Source organism: Microplitis demolitor, chromosome 7 (assembly GCF_026212275.2).
Source record: "Microplitis demolitor isolate Queensland-Clemson2020A chromosome 7, iyMicDemo2.1a, whole genome shotgun sequence".
NCBI classification, from domain to species: Eukaryota; Metazoa; Arthropoda; class Insecta; order Hymenoptera; family Braconidae; genus Microplitis; species Microplitis demolitor.
Window position 1 is genome coordinate 18,987,529 of NC_068551.1, and position 17,769 is coordinate 19,005,297.

General features: G+C 35.3%; 3 protein-coding genes across 8 annotated transcripts; 1 reads left to right on the forward strand and 2 right to left on the reverse strand.

Moving 5' to 3' along the window:
• Positions 1-24: 24 nt before the first annotated feature.
• Positions 25-6,642, reverse strand: LOC103575541 (fibrillin-1). The gene is made up of 13 exons (XM_008555377.2): positions 6,405-6,642; positions 5,738-6,049; positions 5,361-5,663; positions 5,137-5,284; positions 4,376-4,599; positions 4,076-4,273; positions 3,848-4,006; positions 3,645-3,782; positions 2,556-3,473; positions 2,045-2,370; positions 685-1,966; positions 497-626; positions 25-438 (listed from the first exon to the last, which is right to left on the reverse strand). Exons 1-13 carry the CDS (start codon positions 6,457-6,459, stop codon positions 30-32), a joined length of 4,602 nt encoding a protein of 1,533 aa, XP_008553599.1. The 5' UTR covers positions 6,460-6,642; the 3' UTR covers positions 25-29.
• A 1,207-nt stretch (positions 6,643-7,849) lies between these two features.
• Positions 7,850-14,600, reverse strand: LOC103575504 (poly(A) polymerase type 3). Of its 6 annotated transcripts, none has more exons than XM_014443599.2 (11): positions 13,282-13,561; positions 12,829-12,918; positions 11,807-12,438; positions 11,427-11,577; positions 11,130-11,341; positions 10,759-11,056; positions 10,427-10,603; positions 10,219-10,340; positions 9,981-10,133; positions 9,792-9,890; positions 7,850-9,726 (listed from the first exon to the last, which is right to left on the reverse strand). In XM_014443599.2, exons 3-11 carry the CDS (start codon positions 12,389-12,391, stop codon positions 9,634-9,636), a joined length of 1,890 nt encoding a protein of 629 aa, XP_014299085.1. In that variant the 5' UTR covers positions 12,392-12,438; positions 12,829-12,918; positions 13,282-13,561; the 3' UTR covers positions 7,850-9,633. The 6 variants fall into 6 exon arrangements, with proteins under 6 accessions (XP_014299085.1, XP_014299071.1, XP_014299074.1 ...); XM_014443585.2 differs by having other exon boundaries at positions 9,981-10,145; XM_014443588.2 differs by having other exon boundaries at positions 9,981-10,145; positions 13,483-13,544.
• Positions 14,201-16,965, forward strand: LOC103575531 (dnaJ homolog subfamily C member 2). Its single transcript, XM_008555366.3, has 4 exons — positions 14,201-14,448; positions 14,593-14,868; positions 15,116-16,614; positions 16,680-16,965. The coding sequence occupies exons 1-4, from the start codon at positions 14,391-14,393 to the stop codon at positions 16,728-16,730; spliced, it is 1,884 nt and encodes a 627-aa protein (XP_008553588.1). The 5' UTR covers positions 14,201-14,390; the 3' UTR covers positions 16,731-16,965.
• The last annotated feature ends 804 nt before the right edge of the window (positions 16,966-17,769 follow it).

Below are 17,769 nucleotides of genomic sequence, written 5' to 3' on the forward strand. Positions count from 1 at the left end.
ACTCTTACTTAGCATTAATTAAAAAGTATTTAAAACTCATACTGAGTTACGAAAATAAAGAGCTTAGCTACTGCGCTGCCGGCAAAAGCGTTGTTGTGATAAATCTCCATGCTGAGGTCCAGCTCGATGTCCTGTGGTCCAGGAAGGCTGCGGGTGAGCACTAACACTGCTTGGGAAGGACTCGGTCGTCTTAGAGCGAAGCAGGATTCAGTGGCACGCATTATTCCTGGTGGTGCGCGAGCGTCAATCAACGCCATGCTGAATCTGATAACTGACCCGGGTAAGTGAGTGCCGCGCATTGTAAATAATTCTAATTGGCCTGTTACTGGTAGTGGGAGCATGCTGACGAAGGTGATGAAGTTGAAGGAAAAGTGCGAAGGCGACCGGAAACAAGCGAGATCACCGCTTGGGCAGTAGCGAGATGAACGGACACATCGACTGTAAATTTATTTATTTATTATTATTTTAAATGACGTATATTTTTATGATGACTTACTTCTGTCGAGTGGGATCCTGGTGATAACCGGGTGGACAATCAATTTTATTACAGCGAAAACTACCACGTGTATTCTGACAGATTTCTTCAGGATCACGACACATGCGTCCGTTGGCACACTCATCAATATCTAATGACAATTAAATTTTTAATGACTAAAAGTATTTAAAATAAAAATTTAAATTTACCTTGACAAGTCCTGGCATCGCTACCGAGTCTATAACCATCAGGACAACGACAAGAGTAACTACCGGGTGTATTGTCGCAAATACCAATGCAGAGATTGTTTTCTCGGAACTCGGTACACTCGTCGATGTCAACGCAAGATCTATTGTCAGCATTGAGCCGATACCCGGGCTTACAACTGCACCGATAGCTGCCCCACATGTTGAAGCAGTTGTGCTGGCATATTCCTGGACTTCTTTCGCATTCGTTGATATCCTGACAGGCAATGCCTTTTGAAGACTTCTCAAAACCCGCGTCGCAGACACAGCGAAATGACCCAACGGTATTTTCACAGCGCCCACTGCTCCCGCAGACATTACCATTGAATATACTGCATTCGTCAATGTCGATGCACTCTCGATTCGGTCCGAGTGCATGTCCAGCTGGGCAAGAACACAAATACCCGCCTTGTCGGTTCTCACATGTTTGATCCGGTCCGCATTCATGTGTGCCCGTAGCACACTCGTCTAGATCAACACACCGCGATGTTTCAGGATCCAGGGTCCATCCGGCTCCACAAATCACTCGTGAGACGCAGCGATAAGAGCCTACGGTATTTACGCATCGCTGAAGAGGTGAACGGGCACACGGATTCGATGGCCCGTAACATTCGTCGATATCAATGCACTGGCCACTTGGTCCAGATTCAAATCCACGTGGACAGGAAATCGGTTCTGGTTTATTCCGTGATCCAATTGCTGGAGTATTTGCTGATGTTACTGCTGTTGTTCTAGTATCATCTGGTAATGTTGGTGTTACTCTTGATCGTGGTGGTGTTACTCTTGTTGGTGTTACTCTTGTTGGTGTAGCTCTTGTTGGTGTATCTCTTGTTGGTGTAGCTCTTGTTGGTGTATCTCTTGCTGGTGATTGTGTTGTTGTTCTTGGTCTTGGTCTTGATCTTGGAGTCGTAGTTGTAGATGTGGATGTTGTAGTTATCGTCGTTGTTGTTAAAGCAGTTGATGTAGATACGGGTGGTCGTCTTGTCGTCCATGTTTGACCTTTTAGATTTCTATCGCAACGATAAGACCCAAGTGTATTACGACAATGATACCCGTCACTGCAATCGTGGGTTCCAAGAAGACACTCGTCGTCGTCTTCGCATATTTCTGTTGCGGCATTCAATGTGTAACCAGTTCCGCAGGGTAAAAATCTCACGCAGTTGTAGCTACCAAGTGTGTTATCGCATCGTTGAGTTGGCAGGCAATCATTTTCCAGCAGCTGACACTCATTTATATCTACACACGCCTGTAAATAATTTTTTTTTTATCATTTATTATTAAAAGTACCGATAGTCTGTTTTTTTTTTATCTATAAATTTTATACCTGAGTTAAATTATCTCGTCGAAAACCTATCCGACAGTTACACGTGTAACTTCCAACAGTATTTACACACTCTTCGTTGCTGCTACAAGCGTCTTCAACTTCTTCGCATTCGTTGATGTCCACACAGCCACGATTTCTTGTGTGCTTGAGTCCTTCTGAACAGGTTTGAGGATCATTTGGTATTACGGTTGATTGAGTTTCGCTGTCCTCTTGAGTTGTTGGTTCAGTTATCGGTGTAGGTGCTCGAGCACACGTATAACCGCCTGGTTGATTATAACATACTTCCGTTCCACACAAATTCACTTTCTCCGCACATTCGTCAATGTCTGAAAATATAATCAATAAATAATATTACGTAATAAAAATACAAGTAAATTATTTGAAAAGACGAGTAACATAAAAAACAAAAACAAAAAAAGCTGAAAATAAGCATTTGATGCTGGAAAGAATCTGAATGTTAGTTAATTTTAAAAATCCTCAGCAGTAAATTTAAAAAAAATTATATTTTCACCTTCACATTGACGTGATTTAGAGTCATATCTGTATCCCGAAGGACAGGCTGGACGTCTCTTCGGAATTTGCGCCATAGGAATAGACCTGTCACAGCGATATGACCCGGGTAGATTAACACATCTCTCTTGAAGTCTCGTGTCGCATGGAGACTTTGTGCTGCACTCATCAATATCTTCACACCTCTTGTTGATGACAGAAAATCTATACCCGTCAGTACAATCGGGCAGACGAGTAACGCACTCGAAAGTACCTACACGATTAACGCAGTACTGGTGTAAATGCAGTGGACAATTATGGAGTTTATCAATACACTCATCAATGTCAACACAAGTGCCATTAAAGGCCCGACGAAATCCCGGTAGACATGAAGGAATTTCATCGCATACATACGAGCCATTAGTATTGCGGCAAACTTGAGTGTCTTGGGAGCAATCGTGTCTACCTAGAAGACATTCGTCAACGTCACGGCACTGTTTGTTCGTGCGATCAAAGTACCAGCCCGTGCTGCAAAGCGGCAAACAGTCGTAACCACCAAGACGATTTACACAGCGTTCATGATCTTGACATCCTGGTCCCACGGCGCATTCATTCACGTCAAAACAATTATTATCGATCCACTGGTATCCTGGTTCGCATGCCGCGACTAATGGCGACGATGCTGGACCGGTTGATGATTTATTTTCATCATTAACTAAATAACTATCCTCTATTTTGCTGGCTGCCTCATACTGACGTTCATCCGCTATCTCGTTCTCGTTCTCATCATCGTCACCATCATCATCGTCGTCTAAATTTGTTGCTTCATCAAACTCGTCTTCTTTACTATACCGTCCTGCACACTGATAAGTCCCAGGAAGATTTATGCAAATGGGTTTGTCACTCGGACAAGGATATAATTCTTCGCACTCATTTATGTCTGCATAGAAAAATAAAAAAAGTTTATCAGTTATCTGTTCGCTTTGAAAATAGTTTAGTACTTACATGCATCGTACTAATGTCAGCATGCCACGTGCATCTGTACGATCTTAAATTAAATCTTTACATTAATATTATTTTATTTATTATATTATTTGTCATATAAATTTACCGACGCATATTCCCAAGCTGCGGCTGAATGTGAAGCCTTTACGACATTGGATGTCACATTCATAAGCCCCCTCAGTGTTTCTGCATTCCTCGACTTCGGGCAGACAGCCGTGAAGGCCTTCTACGCACTCATCAACGTCTGCAAAAATACAATTATTTAAATTATCAGTCCCAGTCGTTTTACTTTTAAATATAAGTCTGTACCTTGGCATATTTTTTTAGTAACATTGAATTTAAATCCTGCTGGACAACCTTTAGATTCTGTAAGTTTATGACAGGCATAGCTTCCTTCAGTATTAACACAAAAATGTGTATCTATTGGACATGGGGAAACATTTATTTCACTTGCGCATTCATCGATATCTTCAAAAAAATAATAATAATTAATTATCATAATAATAAGCAATTAAAATTTATTTATTGATTAATTACCAGAGCAAACTTGAAACTGTTCATCCCACTGATAACCCGGAGGACAGGATTCCTTAAAATCAAACTGAATCTCTTGGATCTCCTGAGTCTTGAGCTTTGATTTGGATCCCCGCTTTTTGGAGACACAAATATAAGACCCCACGACATTTTCACATTTTTCCCGCGCCCGGCAAGGGTTTTCCAGACACTCGTCAACGTCTTGGATAAAAACACCAAAGCGAAAGCGGGTAAACACACAGAGACAATACAGAGAACAAAAACATCCAGCTGGAGATTAATAATCATCAAGAAAGTACTTACCGTCGCAAACGCGAACACTTGCGTTAAATCGATAACCAGGTGGACACCTGGGTTTTTTTTTATCCTTCGACTTGTCTCGGGGCTTCAGTGTAGTAGTAACTTGTGTGGGTTTCAATTGACATGAGTGACCGTCTTTTGCTAATTCAAATCCTGGGTCACATTCACATTTTACCGCTGTCCCGGTGTCGGTGCACCGATGCTCGCATGGGTTGTCTGATTCACATCTAAATTATTAAATATAATAATTTATTAGTAGATAAATAATGAACTCAGTGATTATATTTAAACTTCTAGACAACCTTTACATCCATTTACTTATTTTTGTTACTTAGATATTTAGCCAGACGCGTTAATCATTCCGACACCGCGACGTTACTTTTAAACTTATAAATTACTAGCAACCTTTAGCATCTCTTTATATATATGTATACATAGATTTATATATACATTGTAGGGGATGAAATATAAATAGAAACTGATGATTATAAAATTTTTCATGGGTATAGGTCAAGGTTGAACGATAGAAAGTCAAGGGATTGTTTATTTTTTTTTAAATTTCCTCTGGTAATAAACAAAAATATCCAATAAGAAAATTATTAAATTGATTCGGATGAAAAAAATTCTGACCAGCTTTCAAATATTTGATTTTCATTTTATGGAGAGCTTGTACTGTAAAAAAATCCGGAGTCAATGCGGAGTAATGATGGATTTTAAATCCGCATTCACTTTGATTTGGAGTAAAATAAAAAATAATTTGTTACCGATTTATTGGAGTATCTGTTCTGCAAGTCTGTTCATCTTCTAGAAGCACGTATCCTTCTGGACATTCGCAGTAATAAGACCCCGGAGTAGGGACGCAGATATGTGAGCACAGAAGATTCTTAAGTAGCTGACAAATGTCATCAATAGCTGGGTGACAAATTAAATAAATAATAAATGATAATTCACATTTTATTGATACTAATTTAATTATAAATAAATTTACGAGGTGTGGGTATCCCATCATCCGTATCAGTCAATGACGAATCCGTCGAACCCGAGCTTTCAGTAGACAAAGACGTCAATCTTGAACTTGAACTCGTGGATGAAGTCATCGCTTTAGTGGTGCCAGTAGTTTTCCGATTGTCATTTCTCGTTAATTTGGTCGTTGCTTCTGTTTTAGAAGAAGTTGAAGCCGGAGTAGTCGTTGATGTTTCCCGACAGCACTCAAGGAAAGCTGGATCCCAGGGGTTGCCAAATGAGAAATCATTTAGCGCACATTCTTGTCCCAAAGACCCCGTGAGGATGCCTATGATTTTTAAATAAGTCAGCAAAAAATAGTCCACAAGTAAAAGTAAAATAAAATAACAGAAATTTAATTACCAAGTTTGCAGCCTTCACAGCAGTCTCGCTGATAATCTCCCAGAGATCTGGCAATTCTCGATTTACCTGCGTCACCATCAACGCAAGCTTTTCCTTCTCGTGCGTTTTTCTTCCCTTTTCCGCAACTCAATTCATGATAAGCGCGTATGCAGCAGATGTCAACAGACTCCAGACAAAGTCCTTGCTCAGCTGTCGGCACACCTTCAACAGGTCCTGCGAATTTCTCGCACCTCAGCCCTTCTTTCGCCCAAGAAGTTCCCACGTCGCAGCATTTTTTAAATGGAGCTCCCACCTTCGCTTGAGCGTCATTACCTACGTCATGATATATATCAATTTATCAGTAATTAGAATTATTTTCTCCTACATTTAATTGCCTGTGTCGCTATAAATCGATCACGCTTCCGTTTTATTTTATTTTATCAAAAATGATAGTCATGATAAGACTAGTCTTGTTGCAGTTAGCAAATAAGCGCAAGGTCATTAATTAATATATCATCTATCTAATCAAGTATTTCAATTAATTTACAACTACCAGCAAGATTTTATTGTTTACGCGCATTTTCATCTGCATGATTCCCAATATTTGAATAAATTTCTTTATTAATTACCGCTTAATTTTTTTTAGCAGCTAAATTGATGTTTAGTAATTGAGATTTATGAAACGTACCTGGGTAGGCAATCAAGAAGTTTGTGAGGAAGAAGAGGAACCGCCAGGTAGACATGATTCCTAATGAACAGAACTAGGACACTGCTAGTCGAAGAATTAATTTGAGAAGTATAATGAAGAAAAAAAAATTAGATAGATAAAGACTCAGATATCTCACTGAGTACACAAAACTGGAGCGATACAAGTCAACACGTGCTGGTAGCAACCGCCAATTACAAACTGAATGTGCTCTGGTATGGTAAAGTCTCGCTGGGAGACTTGACAACGCAATAAGAAACGATACGGGGGTGGTGGTTGTCGTCTTATATTCATTTATACAAATGTATGTTCTATGTATATGTGGATTTATTTTATCGAAGTGTTTTGTTGATCCCAACAACTACGATGGAGACTTTGTCTAGTGTCCTCGAGAACCAGATGGCCCGTGGCCTCGACCATCTTCCGCACAGAGATGGGTGTCAAAAAAATATAATGGATTCAAATAAATCAAGTGTCTCCAGCTATATATATATATATGTATATGTATATATGTGTATAGATATGTGTACCCAGACGAGGAGAGACACCGGTGTCCGATGCTACTATGATGTCAAGTGCTCGCAGCTTTTTTTTTCTTGGGTTTCTTCATGTAAAAGATCTACCATATGCGGGACAAAATTTTTATTTTGGGATGACTTCTCACGCTTCATGACCTTATTAGAAAGTTACACCACAATCCTGGCATGGGTTTTTTCTATGACTAGATTTTTATAAAAATTAATTTAAAATTTATCTTTCTATGACTTATTAATTAAATTAATTAACTATGAAATTTTTTGTTGAATAAATTGATAATTAATTTTTTTTACTGAGTTAAGATTTTTTTAAAAAAATTATTTCATATTTCAGTAAATAAATTTTCTTTACTTTATATATTTGGAGTGGCGAAGATATAGACGATAGAGCAGGCACAGATTTGCGTGATAAATATTGATTCTTTTATTAATACTGAAAGAGTAATCGAATGAACGTAAGGTCAGGTGGGTTTATTGTGATCACCTGGAGGATTTTATATTCAGAGAAATTGTTTAAGAGCGACTGGATGTTTAAGCGAAGCAAAGATTTCGTGAGTGATTGTTGGTGCTCAGCAGGCTGCATCACTCAGCAGAATGAGGAAGAATTTCTTCAGGCGAATTCCGGATCTCCGAGACAAAAGTGTCTTGTGTCTCGTACGCCAGATGCCGACGAACATTATCGAGTAAACGTATCCGATTATGTACCAAGAATGATTTTTTCCAAGGAAAATAAGGACAAGAATCCCCATCAATGTGTAGAAGGAACATTCTTTTCATCGGGTGTAAAACCTTCGATCTCCAGTTGAACTTTTTATTTAAAGAATTTCTAATCTTTTACTTAATCCTGACTTATAAATAAAAATATATAAATTGAAAGAAATAAAACATAAAATTGGTGGTAGTGAAAGAAAATTTATTTCCACTTTATTGATGAAAGATACATGAAGTATACAGTGTTATATTATCAGTAATAAGCCCAGTACAGTCTAGTCTTAAACCGGATATTTATTTAATTTTTAATAATAATATATAAAACGAGCATTTTAATTGGCATTACGATCGACAACAAAAATTCCTCATTGTCCACTGAAATACTTTATCTAATGGACACATAATTATTATCGTCAGAATCATAATTCCCATAAATATTGGCCAGTGATGCTGGAAGGTTCGGCTCCGTAGCTTCATTGCTACCATTTATTTCAAATCCAATATCTATCCTAAGATTATATAATAGTAATTATAATAGTCATTAATTGTTTATTTAAGTTAAAAATTTTTTACGTTTATTTAATTAAGATCCGCCGAACTTTCCCAGCCATCAATTGATCAGTTTATATAATTATCTAAAAATTAAATATACATATTGACGCAAAAACGTCCACTGTCGTGAAGGTTTATACGATTCCTCGAGATAATTAATCTCGTACATTAATAATAATAATAATAATAATAATAATAATAATAATAATAATAATAATAATATTAAATATGTACATTGAATTATGACCGTAACCAAGAATATTAAAATCCTTTTTTTCCAGTTGTATTTATTATGCTGAAGAAACAATAAGTAATAATTTAAATTAGTTTCTTAGACTAAACGTATCTTCGTAGTCATGTCCAAAGATTTATTACAATCATGTCAATTTATCTAGACATTTATAATAATTATTATTTGTCTACGTCAAAATGAAGTTATTTAACTAGTGATCTAATCTAATAAGATGATACATTTATGTTAACGCTAATTTAATGTGCATTATATCATAAGTATGTAGTTAATTTTAAATATTTAAATATTTATTCTTCATGATTTTATACTTTGATACTTAGTCCGTACAATGATTTATTTATTTATAGATGAGTAATGTCCGAGCGAATACTTTGTCAGGCTAATTATTTTTTACAGTATGATTGAGAGTTGATTTTTTAAAAAAATTTAATGTGAGATGAACAATGTTACTTTTAAAAGTATAATTATCTACAGGAGTTTAATCATTACTTTGGAAATGACTACAAAAGAATTATAAAAAAAATAATTATAAATAATTCAAATATTTATAGTTGATATACTTTTTTTTAATTTTTTAGTCTTCAACTTCACGATTTGCTGTGGTAAATTACGTCTCTGTTAACATAAATAAAATATACGTACTTCCATACTTAAGATATTTGGAAGTATATTAAAGTATTGTAATTAATTATAATTAATATTAAAGAGTAAAAAAAGAAAAAAAAAATTTCGTTATTTCACTGATTTTTAAATAAAATAAAAAGAAAAAAAAATATATATATATATATTTATATATAGATTCAAATATTAATTGGACACATTAATCTCGATGGATGTCTCCAGTGTCAGTGTCTCGATTATATAATCGACTGTTGCATCGACTTGTTACATTACAACTTACCAGGTTGATAAAATGTGATTCGGTCGATGAACAATCGGCAATCTAATTAACGTACGTTTAAAAAAAGACTTTACTCTATTTTTAAACCGTGTTACCAAATTATTTTTCTTAATTTTTTCTTTCTTTTTTTTCTTTTTCGGGAGTTTATAAAGTGGGCAGTGGACAGTGGCTTGAAAGTGATGGTTTATAGTCTAAATAACCTGGACGAGAATCCGTAGATTGACGACGGTCTGTGGGAATGCGGGAGTCACATTGTGGTCAAGTGCACACTTCTTGGACAACTGGTGGCTTTGTTGCAGCCGCAGTTGCTGCTGAAGATGTCGACGTTGTTGTCCCCGAGTTTGATGTTTCCTGAGACATTTTATTCGACAAAGTATACTAATAACTACGAATTATTAACATTAACAATTCCTTACATCCTTTCCAGTTGTTAAATTCTGTTTGTATTCGTCCAAACTGAACCCAGAATTACTGTCATCACAACCGTCTACTACGAGTGAGCTGCTATCATCGCCCTGAGACGTTCAAAATATTTAAATCATCCCGATTGATTACTTAATGCAACTACTCTACTAATATATAATTCATTTATCTGATAATTTTACTTGAGACATTGGTTGCTCGCCCTCAACAACGCGTCGTTTTTTCCCATCCAAGTCGGCGTTAGGATCCGAGCGGCGTTTCTTAGCAATCTCTTGATTTCTTGGTGATGTTGTGCCGAGATTTCCACTTACGTTACCATTCCTAGCACCGGATATCTGCGACAATGCCTGAATACGTTACAGGTTGTACTGCTTTTGTTTGTAATTTAAATTTTAACAGACTTATTTTATTTAAACTTACCTTTCTTTCACGTTTCAATAGTTTTGGCGTAACATAATTGTGCAAATCCTTCCGCTTGACGTGTTTAGCTTCTATCCACATACCTGCTTTCAGCATACTCAGCTGCTCGGCTTGCTTCTCAACTAAAAATTATTCATTGGTAATTAAAGTCTCGTGATTAAGTCAAAAAAAATTTAATCAAAATAAAATGAAGGAAAAAAAAATTTACTTGAGTCAACAAATGATTTGATGTCGTATGTGAGATCGACGTTTAAATTTTCACACTTTGCGAAGAGTAATCCAATAAACCACATTGAACAAAAACGACTTTCTTCAGTACTCAAAGGCGGAAATCCTTCTGGGTTGACGTGTGCCAGCGTAATGTGTTGATTCCTCTCTAATGTACCTGTTTAAAATTATTAGAATTTGCCAGTGTAGCATCCGTCGAATATTAGAATGATTAACGCAATGAATAAATATTTTAATAAGTTGATAATCTGATAATATATACATATATAGATATCATATATTTGTAATTGTTAATTAAATAAAAAGTTTTACCTATTAAGTGACGTATTTTAGATTCAACGAGTCCGCACCACTCGAGCTGATCTTCTGCGCTGGCACTTCTTGCCAGCAGAACAATGTAGTGTTTGTATTTGCAAAAGAAATTTGGTGGTTCAAATAATTTATCCCACGATGCTTTGCCCATTATTATTTCCTCAGTCGCTGAGAGGCCGGATTCAAACGCTTCTTGCATTATCGTTCTTGTCGACGCGGAGACATTGAATGTCGAGTTTTGCTGAGGATACGCGGGAGTTATGATGGGCATCAAGTGATACCGATCTGCTACATTGACCTGTTTAGTATAAAAATAGTTAAGTAAAAAAAATAAATATAATTTGGAGATTATCCTCTTCTGTCAAACTTACCCTTGGATCCCATACTGGGAAACCCAAATTGACATTGTCAGGTTGCTTTAGCAATACTGGCTGTGGCCACTTCCATCGGGAAAATACCAGGAAAAACTTTTCGATAAGTGTTGCTGCTACTGCGTTGGGGTATAATTGACACGTTCTTGCAACCAGCATCGCCCAAGATACTCCACCAAGATATCCTAGCACATTACTGTAAATTCCATGTCCTAGATTAAAAAAAAAAAAAAAAAAAAAAAATGTAATTCTACTATAAGTATTTAGTATTTAATTTAATAAAATAAATAAACATACGTTTCGCCCATAATTTAATAGCGCGAAGCGCTAATCTAAAGTTTTCTATATTAGGAACTAGCCGTAGAATTTCATCTGTAACTCGACAACCGTTAAGACTTCTCACACATTTCTGATCTAAATTTTTCAGTAACATATCGTCTCTTAAATCCTATAAAAAGTAAAATAATAAACATAAATTATCAATATTTAAATTTGTATTTATCATTTAAATAAATCAGCTGCGCAATTTATCAACCCAGTAAAGATCAGATATATAATCTCTTACTTTCTTTTAATTTTTACGACAGCTAAAGACCAGACAAATGACCATTTTAATATTTTTACTGGGTTTTAAAATTAATCAGCCGATATATAAATATGTAGATATATATAATTACCATCGTGTCAGGTATTTCCTTGAGCGCTAACTTAGCAAACAACATATCAATTTCAATACCATCAAAATTCATTTTAATAACCGGTACAAAAGCTTCCTCGACGGCTCTTAAATCAGTGACTTCTTTTTGTTGCTTAAGTAAATCAAAAAATGATGTGAAATAATCTGATCTATATATATGACGAGGTACAACACACAGTGCATCAATATCAGCACCTTTATGATGGACTCCCAGTCTGTAAGACCCAAATGTATATATTTTACCGCCAACATTCTCAGCAATATTTGAGGGCATGTTTCTCGCAACACTCGTTTCCTTGATCCACTGTTTCACTAGTGCGTTTAATTTACTAAGAATTTCCATTCGATGATTTAATTCCTCCTCAGATTCAAATACATTGTAAGGTTTAAGTGCTTCTCTCAACTCATTAGTCCGTGCTAAGTCACTAGGCTTTGGTTCAGCGACACTTATCGCCGAGGTCATACCAAGTGATCGTGAATTTGGCGACGTTGTGGCTGTAGTTGCTGCTGTACTTGTTGCTGAATTATTATACGAGCTATTAACATTTCCCTGCGACGACCACATGGTTATTTTTTGTTGTCTTTATTTCGTTTGATGGTCCACTGATCTCCCTATTGGGAAAAAATGTAATTATCAGTAATTACTTATAATGAGTCACAAATACTTCCGGCTTACAACTGAGGCCAGTTCAGAAGAACTCTCTGGAGATTAAGAAAAAGGTTTTCCAGGTAAGCAAGCGGCTAGCCACGTAGTTTAGGTAAAACCAAAGGAACTACAGAATGCCACATACTTCCTTCTCCTTCTCTAGAGTTAATGACCAGATTCAGGTAATGAAATTGTTCCTCTGGCAACCGGATATGAGTAAAAGCAAAAATTTTAATTTTTTCTTCCAGAGAGTGAATTTCTGAACCTACCCCAGAGTAATTGAAAAAAAAGAACAAAAATAAAAATAAATAAATGGATTATACAAGAATGTAATAATAAATAATATGACAACATACCAATGAGATAAAAAATATATAATATTTAAATATCAAACATCCGAAAACATGGTTACTGATGATTCCTTTTGTTCGCGTCGTTAGGTTATACTGCACAAAGCATTTACTTGCATGTAAATATTTAAGTAAAAAAAAAATAATAAATTATTTAAACTGATAATCAGTAAATATAAAAACTGCGCGCATTTAAAATGTAAATATTTTTAAATTTTTACTGCAATAATAATTAATAAATAATGAATTTTACTGAGCTAGTAAACAAACACAAATCACGGTCTCGATGTTTCTATTTCTCGTTCTTGATATATAATAGGTTATATATAATAAGAGGTAAAAAAACGTGTTGCTGGTTTTTAAAATTTAATTGTATCTGGATAATATACGTCTTGTAAAATATATTTATTTTATTTTTATTGTAATTCTTATTTTTTTTCTCACTTTATATATACATACTTATACTTGTTTACTTGTTATTAACACGAGGGAATTTTATTTAATAATAAAATACGTCTGTTAGTGGCGAAATTATAAATAATTATAAAATTATATTGTTTAAATAAATATTAATAATATTGTGTGATTGGACAAGGTTTTTATTAATCCACACACAAAGCACAGGAAAAATAAATAATAAAGATGCAACGCGTTAAATACCGTACAACATATCACTCCATCACAGACAACTACTCTACTCTATAATGAAACTATGAAAATAATCACACTCGGGTTTTGGGTTCTCTACTCAATCAATTTAAACGCATGCGCGCCCGTCAGCGCACTCCCAATGCGCGGTAACAGGTGCCAGGAATTTGCCGCGAAATTTAAATTTCAAATTTTCAATAAGATACGGAGTCTAACTGAGCTCCCAAGATGGAAAAAACTTCTCATTTTATTATTTTTCAATTTAAAAATTGACAGGTGCCCGCCAACTTTACTGTCATTTAAAAAATTCACTTTAATTATTGAACTAAAAATTCAAATTTGAAACTTTCACTGAGTGCAGCGGAGTTTAAAGAATGTGAGATGTGCCCTTGAATAATTTGATGAAGGTGACAGACGAACCGGAAATACCCGAACCAATCATTTAGTCAAACAGGATATACATAACCTTGCTGAGGTACAAGTAACTGGTGAAATAAAATAATGCGTAGAGTGCGCTACTGTCACTTACTTCCGGTATTTTCTATTTTCTTCCGGTCACATGTTGACTCACTCATTTAAAGCGGAATTTTTTTTTTAAATTTAAAAAATTTTTTTATCTGAGTACTTTTTGAAAAATCATTTTTTTAAATCTGAAATTTTCATCATTTATGGAAAATAAATTTTAAATTATAATAATTTAATTTTCATTGAAGAGAGGGAAAATAAATGACGAATCAGCACAAAGATAAGTGCGCATGCGTAAAATCTGCATTGAAAATAAAATTTTGGCAAACACGTTTTTGTGCCGTTCGCTTGCGTTCACGTTGAGCCGTGAGATAAATTTTTCAATAGAAAATAACTTTTAAATTTAAAATTATAAATTAAATAAATTAAACTGTGGAATAAAGATCTGTACCAAGATGACGATGGTGGAGAATAATCAAAATCATGATTGTATTATTTACAATACAATTTCACGTGAGTATAAATTACAATTCTTATGGTTCACGAGAGGTTATGTGGTTTGTTTAATTTCACATTTACCTTTGAGATGTCAATTTTCTATTGACGTAATTTTAAATTTACTCATTATATTTATTATTTTATTTTTAATTACTCCAGCTCTCCGGAAACACGACGTACATGTTGCTGGATCCGTGGTGTTGCATGCGATAGCACACACGCGACTAACAACGCGATTCGAGAAGAATTCGATCAACAATCAAACTCCAGAATCTTCTGATGACGAGGAAAAAGATTTTTCTAATCAGATTGAGGATGATCTAGTTTATTTGCGATCGTTAGATCCCAAGGACTGGAAAAATCAGGACCACTATGCTGTCCTTGGTATCAAAAACTTCCGACATGAAGCCAGTGAAGATCTTATCAAACAAGCATGTATGTATCTGCTGATAATTATTTTTTTATTTAAATACTACAGAACTCATATTTTTGAAAATCAATTAAAAAGACTGGAAATTTAGTTACTTTATTTTATTTTTTACAATGGCTGCGACTTTCATTAAAGTTTTTGATCACGTGACTGAAATTTAAAAATAATATTTGATAAATTGCAATGAAAATTTTTATTGATGACCTGTTTGAAGAAGTGCTCGTTGATTAATTGAATTGTAATTATTTTTAGACAAACAAAAAATACTGAAACATCACCCGGATAAACGCAAAGCGATGGGCGAAGAAGTGCGAGCAGATGATGATTATTTTACTTGCATAACTCGTGCGTGGGAGACGTTGGGAAACCCAGCCAAGAGACGTAGCTACGATAGCGCTGATCCTGACTTCGATGACAGTATTCCGGACGAGAAGGATGCGAAGAATAATTTCTTTAAGACAATGGGTCCAGCCTTTAGAGTGAATGCTCGTTGGTCTGTTAAGCAACCGGTACCTCAGCTTGGTGATCTAGATACTCCAAGAAATAAAGTAGAACACTTTTATTCATTCTGGTATGACTTTGACTCGTGGCGAGAGTACTCGTACTTGGATGAAGAGGAAAAAGAGTCGGGACAGGACCGTGATACGAGAAGGTGGATTGAGAGGAAGAATAAAGCCACCCGAGCTAAACGAAAGAAGGAAGAGATGCAGAGAATACGTTCGTTGGTTGATATAGCCTATTCACAGGACCCGCGGATTAAAAAATTCCAGCAGGAGGATAAAGATAAAAAGACGGCTGTGAAACGCGCGAAACAGGAGGCTGCTAAAGCGCGTCAGCAGGAGGAAGAAAGATTGGCTAGAGAAACTGCTGAACGTGAACGCGTGGAAAGGGAGAAACGTGAGTCAGAGGAAAAGGCGAGACAGGAGGCTGCTAAACAAGAGCGTGAAGTTATGAAGAAAGCTTTGAAAAAGGAACGTAAAGCTCTGAGAGATCTTTGTAAATCCCGGGAATACTTTGCAGAGAATCCGACTGAAAGTATAAAACACATGGAAAATGTTGAGAAGATTTGTGAATTATTTAAATTGAATCAGTTGGAAGAAGCGATAAAAGAATTACAGACGGGCGGTCGCGAAGCTTTTCTGAGGATTGTCGGTATGACTGAAAGTAAAATGGAAGCTGAGCGTCGCGCTGGTATCAGTAATCAAGCATCGGATTCGAGGAATAACGTTCTGGAAAAGCAGGTCAAGGCACACTTGGTGCCATGGACAGAGCACGATCTCCAACTGTTAATTAAGGCTGTGAATCTCTTTCCCGCTGGTACAAGTCAACGGTGGGATGTAGTTGCTAATTTTATTAATCAACACTCGTGTAATGGGACCACTCGTGACGCTAAAGAGGTTTTGGCTAAGGCCAAAGATTTGCAGTCAACTGACTTCAGTAAGTCAAGTTTGAAGGAGCAGGCCAACAAAAAAGCGTTTGATAATTTTATTGCGGAGAAAAAAAGCAAGGATGCCATTGACGAAAGAATGCCTGCTGTTACTGAGCGACTGGATCCGCCTGTTACTAATGGTACGACGAGTGAGGCGAAGACTCAGGAACAAAAATCACAGCAACCATGGACGCCGGCCGAACAGAAACTCTTGGAGCAAGCACTTAAGACTTATTCTAACGTCACTGGTCCTGAAAGGTGGGATCATATAGCCGGTTGTATTCCCTCTAGAACTAAAAAAGAATGTATGAGACGCTACAAAGTAAGTGTTTATTATTATTACTGATTATAATATACTATCTTCTAATGACTATTTTGTGTTTTCAGGAACTCGTTGAACTCATTAAGGCTAAAAAAGCAGCACAAGTTGCCAAATAATGATAAATTATCATCTAGCATAATAAGTATTACGAAATGACAAACAGTTCTGACGTGTATGCGAATGCGTATTTTCTGCTATCTATGGCGTTAATTTAAAAAACAAATTTTTGAATTAAAATTATCAGCAAGATCCTTGATGATTGCGCATCTTGAAATGCGTCATGTACATTGGTATGTAAAATATTAGAAATTATATTACTTGATGAAATAAAAAAAAACTTATTAAAATAATTATACTATTTAATTACATTTTTGTTCCTTAATAATAAAAGGTAGTAAATTTTACACGCGTAAAATGCTCGAAACCCTTATATTTTAATTTGACACAGTTTCGACAATAATAACAGCAACAACAACACAACAACACTTCGTGTTCATTCAACGAACATTATTAATTATTTTATTTATTATTAATTACTTATTTAAATAATATTCTGCATTGCCATTCTTAATTATACTTTATTATAATTATTATTATTTATATTTATATTTTAAAATACTCCTTTGATTTATTTGTGCAACGACACTATCTCGGAAATTTTATTATTATTATTATTATTTATATTTTTCTTTACGAACTATGACGAGATTTATTTAAAGACGCCAGTTGTACAAGCGTTTATCAAATTATTAATTACCATAAATATATGCATTTATATTGTAAATATTTTTTTTCTTTTTTTTTACAATCAAAGTTACTATTCACATACCCCGTGAAAAAAAACGTTGACTGTTCGAAGCTTCAAAACATCACACGACGAACTTTTTCCAAACTTTAAATTCAAATAAAAAATTAATGATTGACTTCCCGTAAAAAAAATCCATGTGGGATTGCATGGGAACCCATAGAAATCTATAGAGAAAAGTAAAATCCATAGGAATTAATATAGAAGTGTATGGATTTATATGAGAATAAAAGGAAACCATTTGATCTGGATTCCCATATGGGAAATTTATATAGAAAATTGTGCGTACCTGGATTCCCATGTAGGAATATGGATTTATTCATGGGAAATTCATATGGGAATCTGGGCTT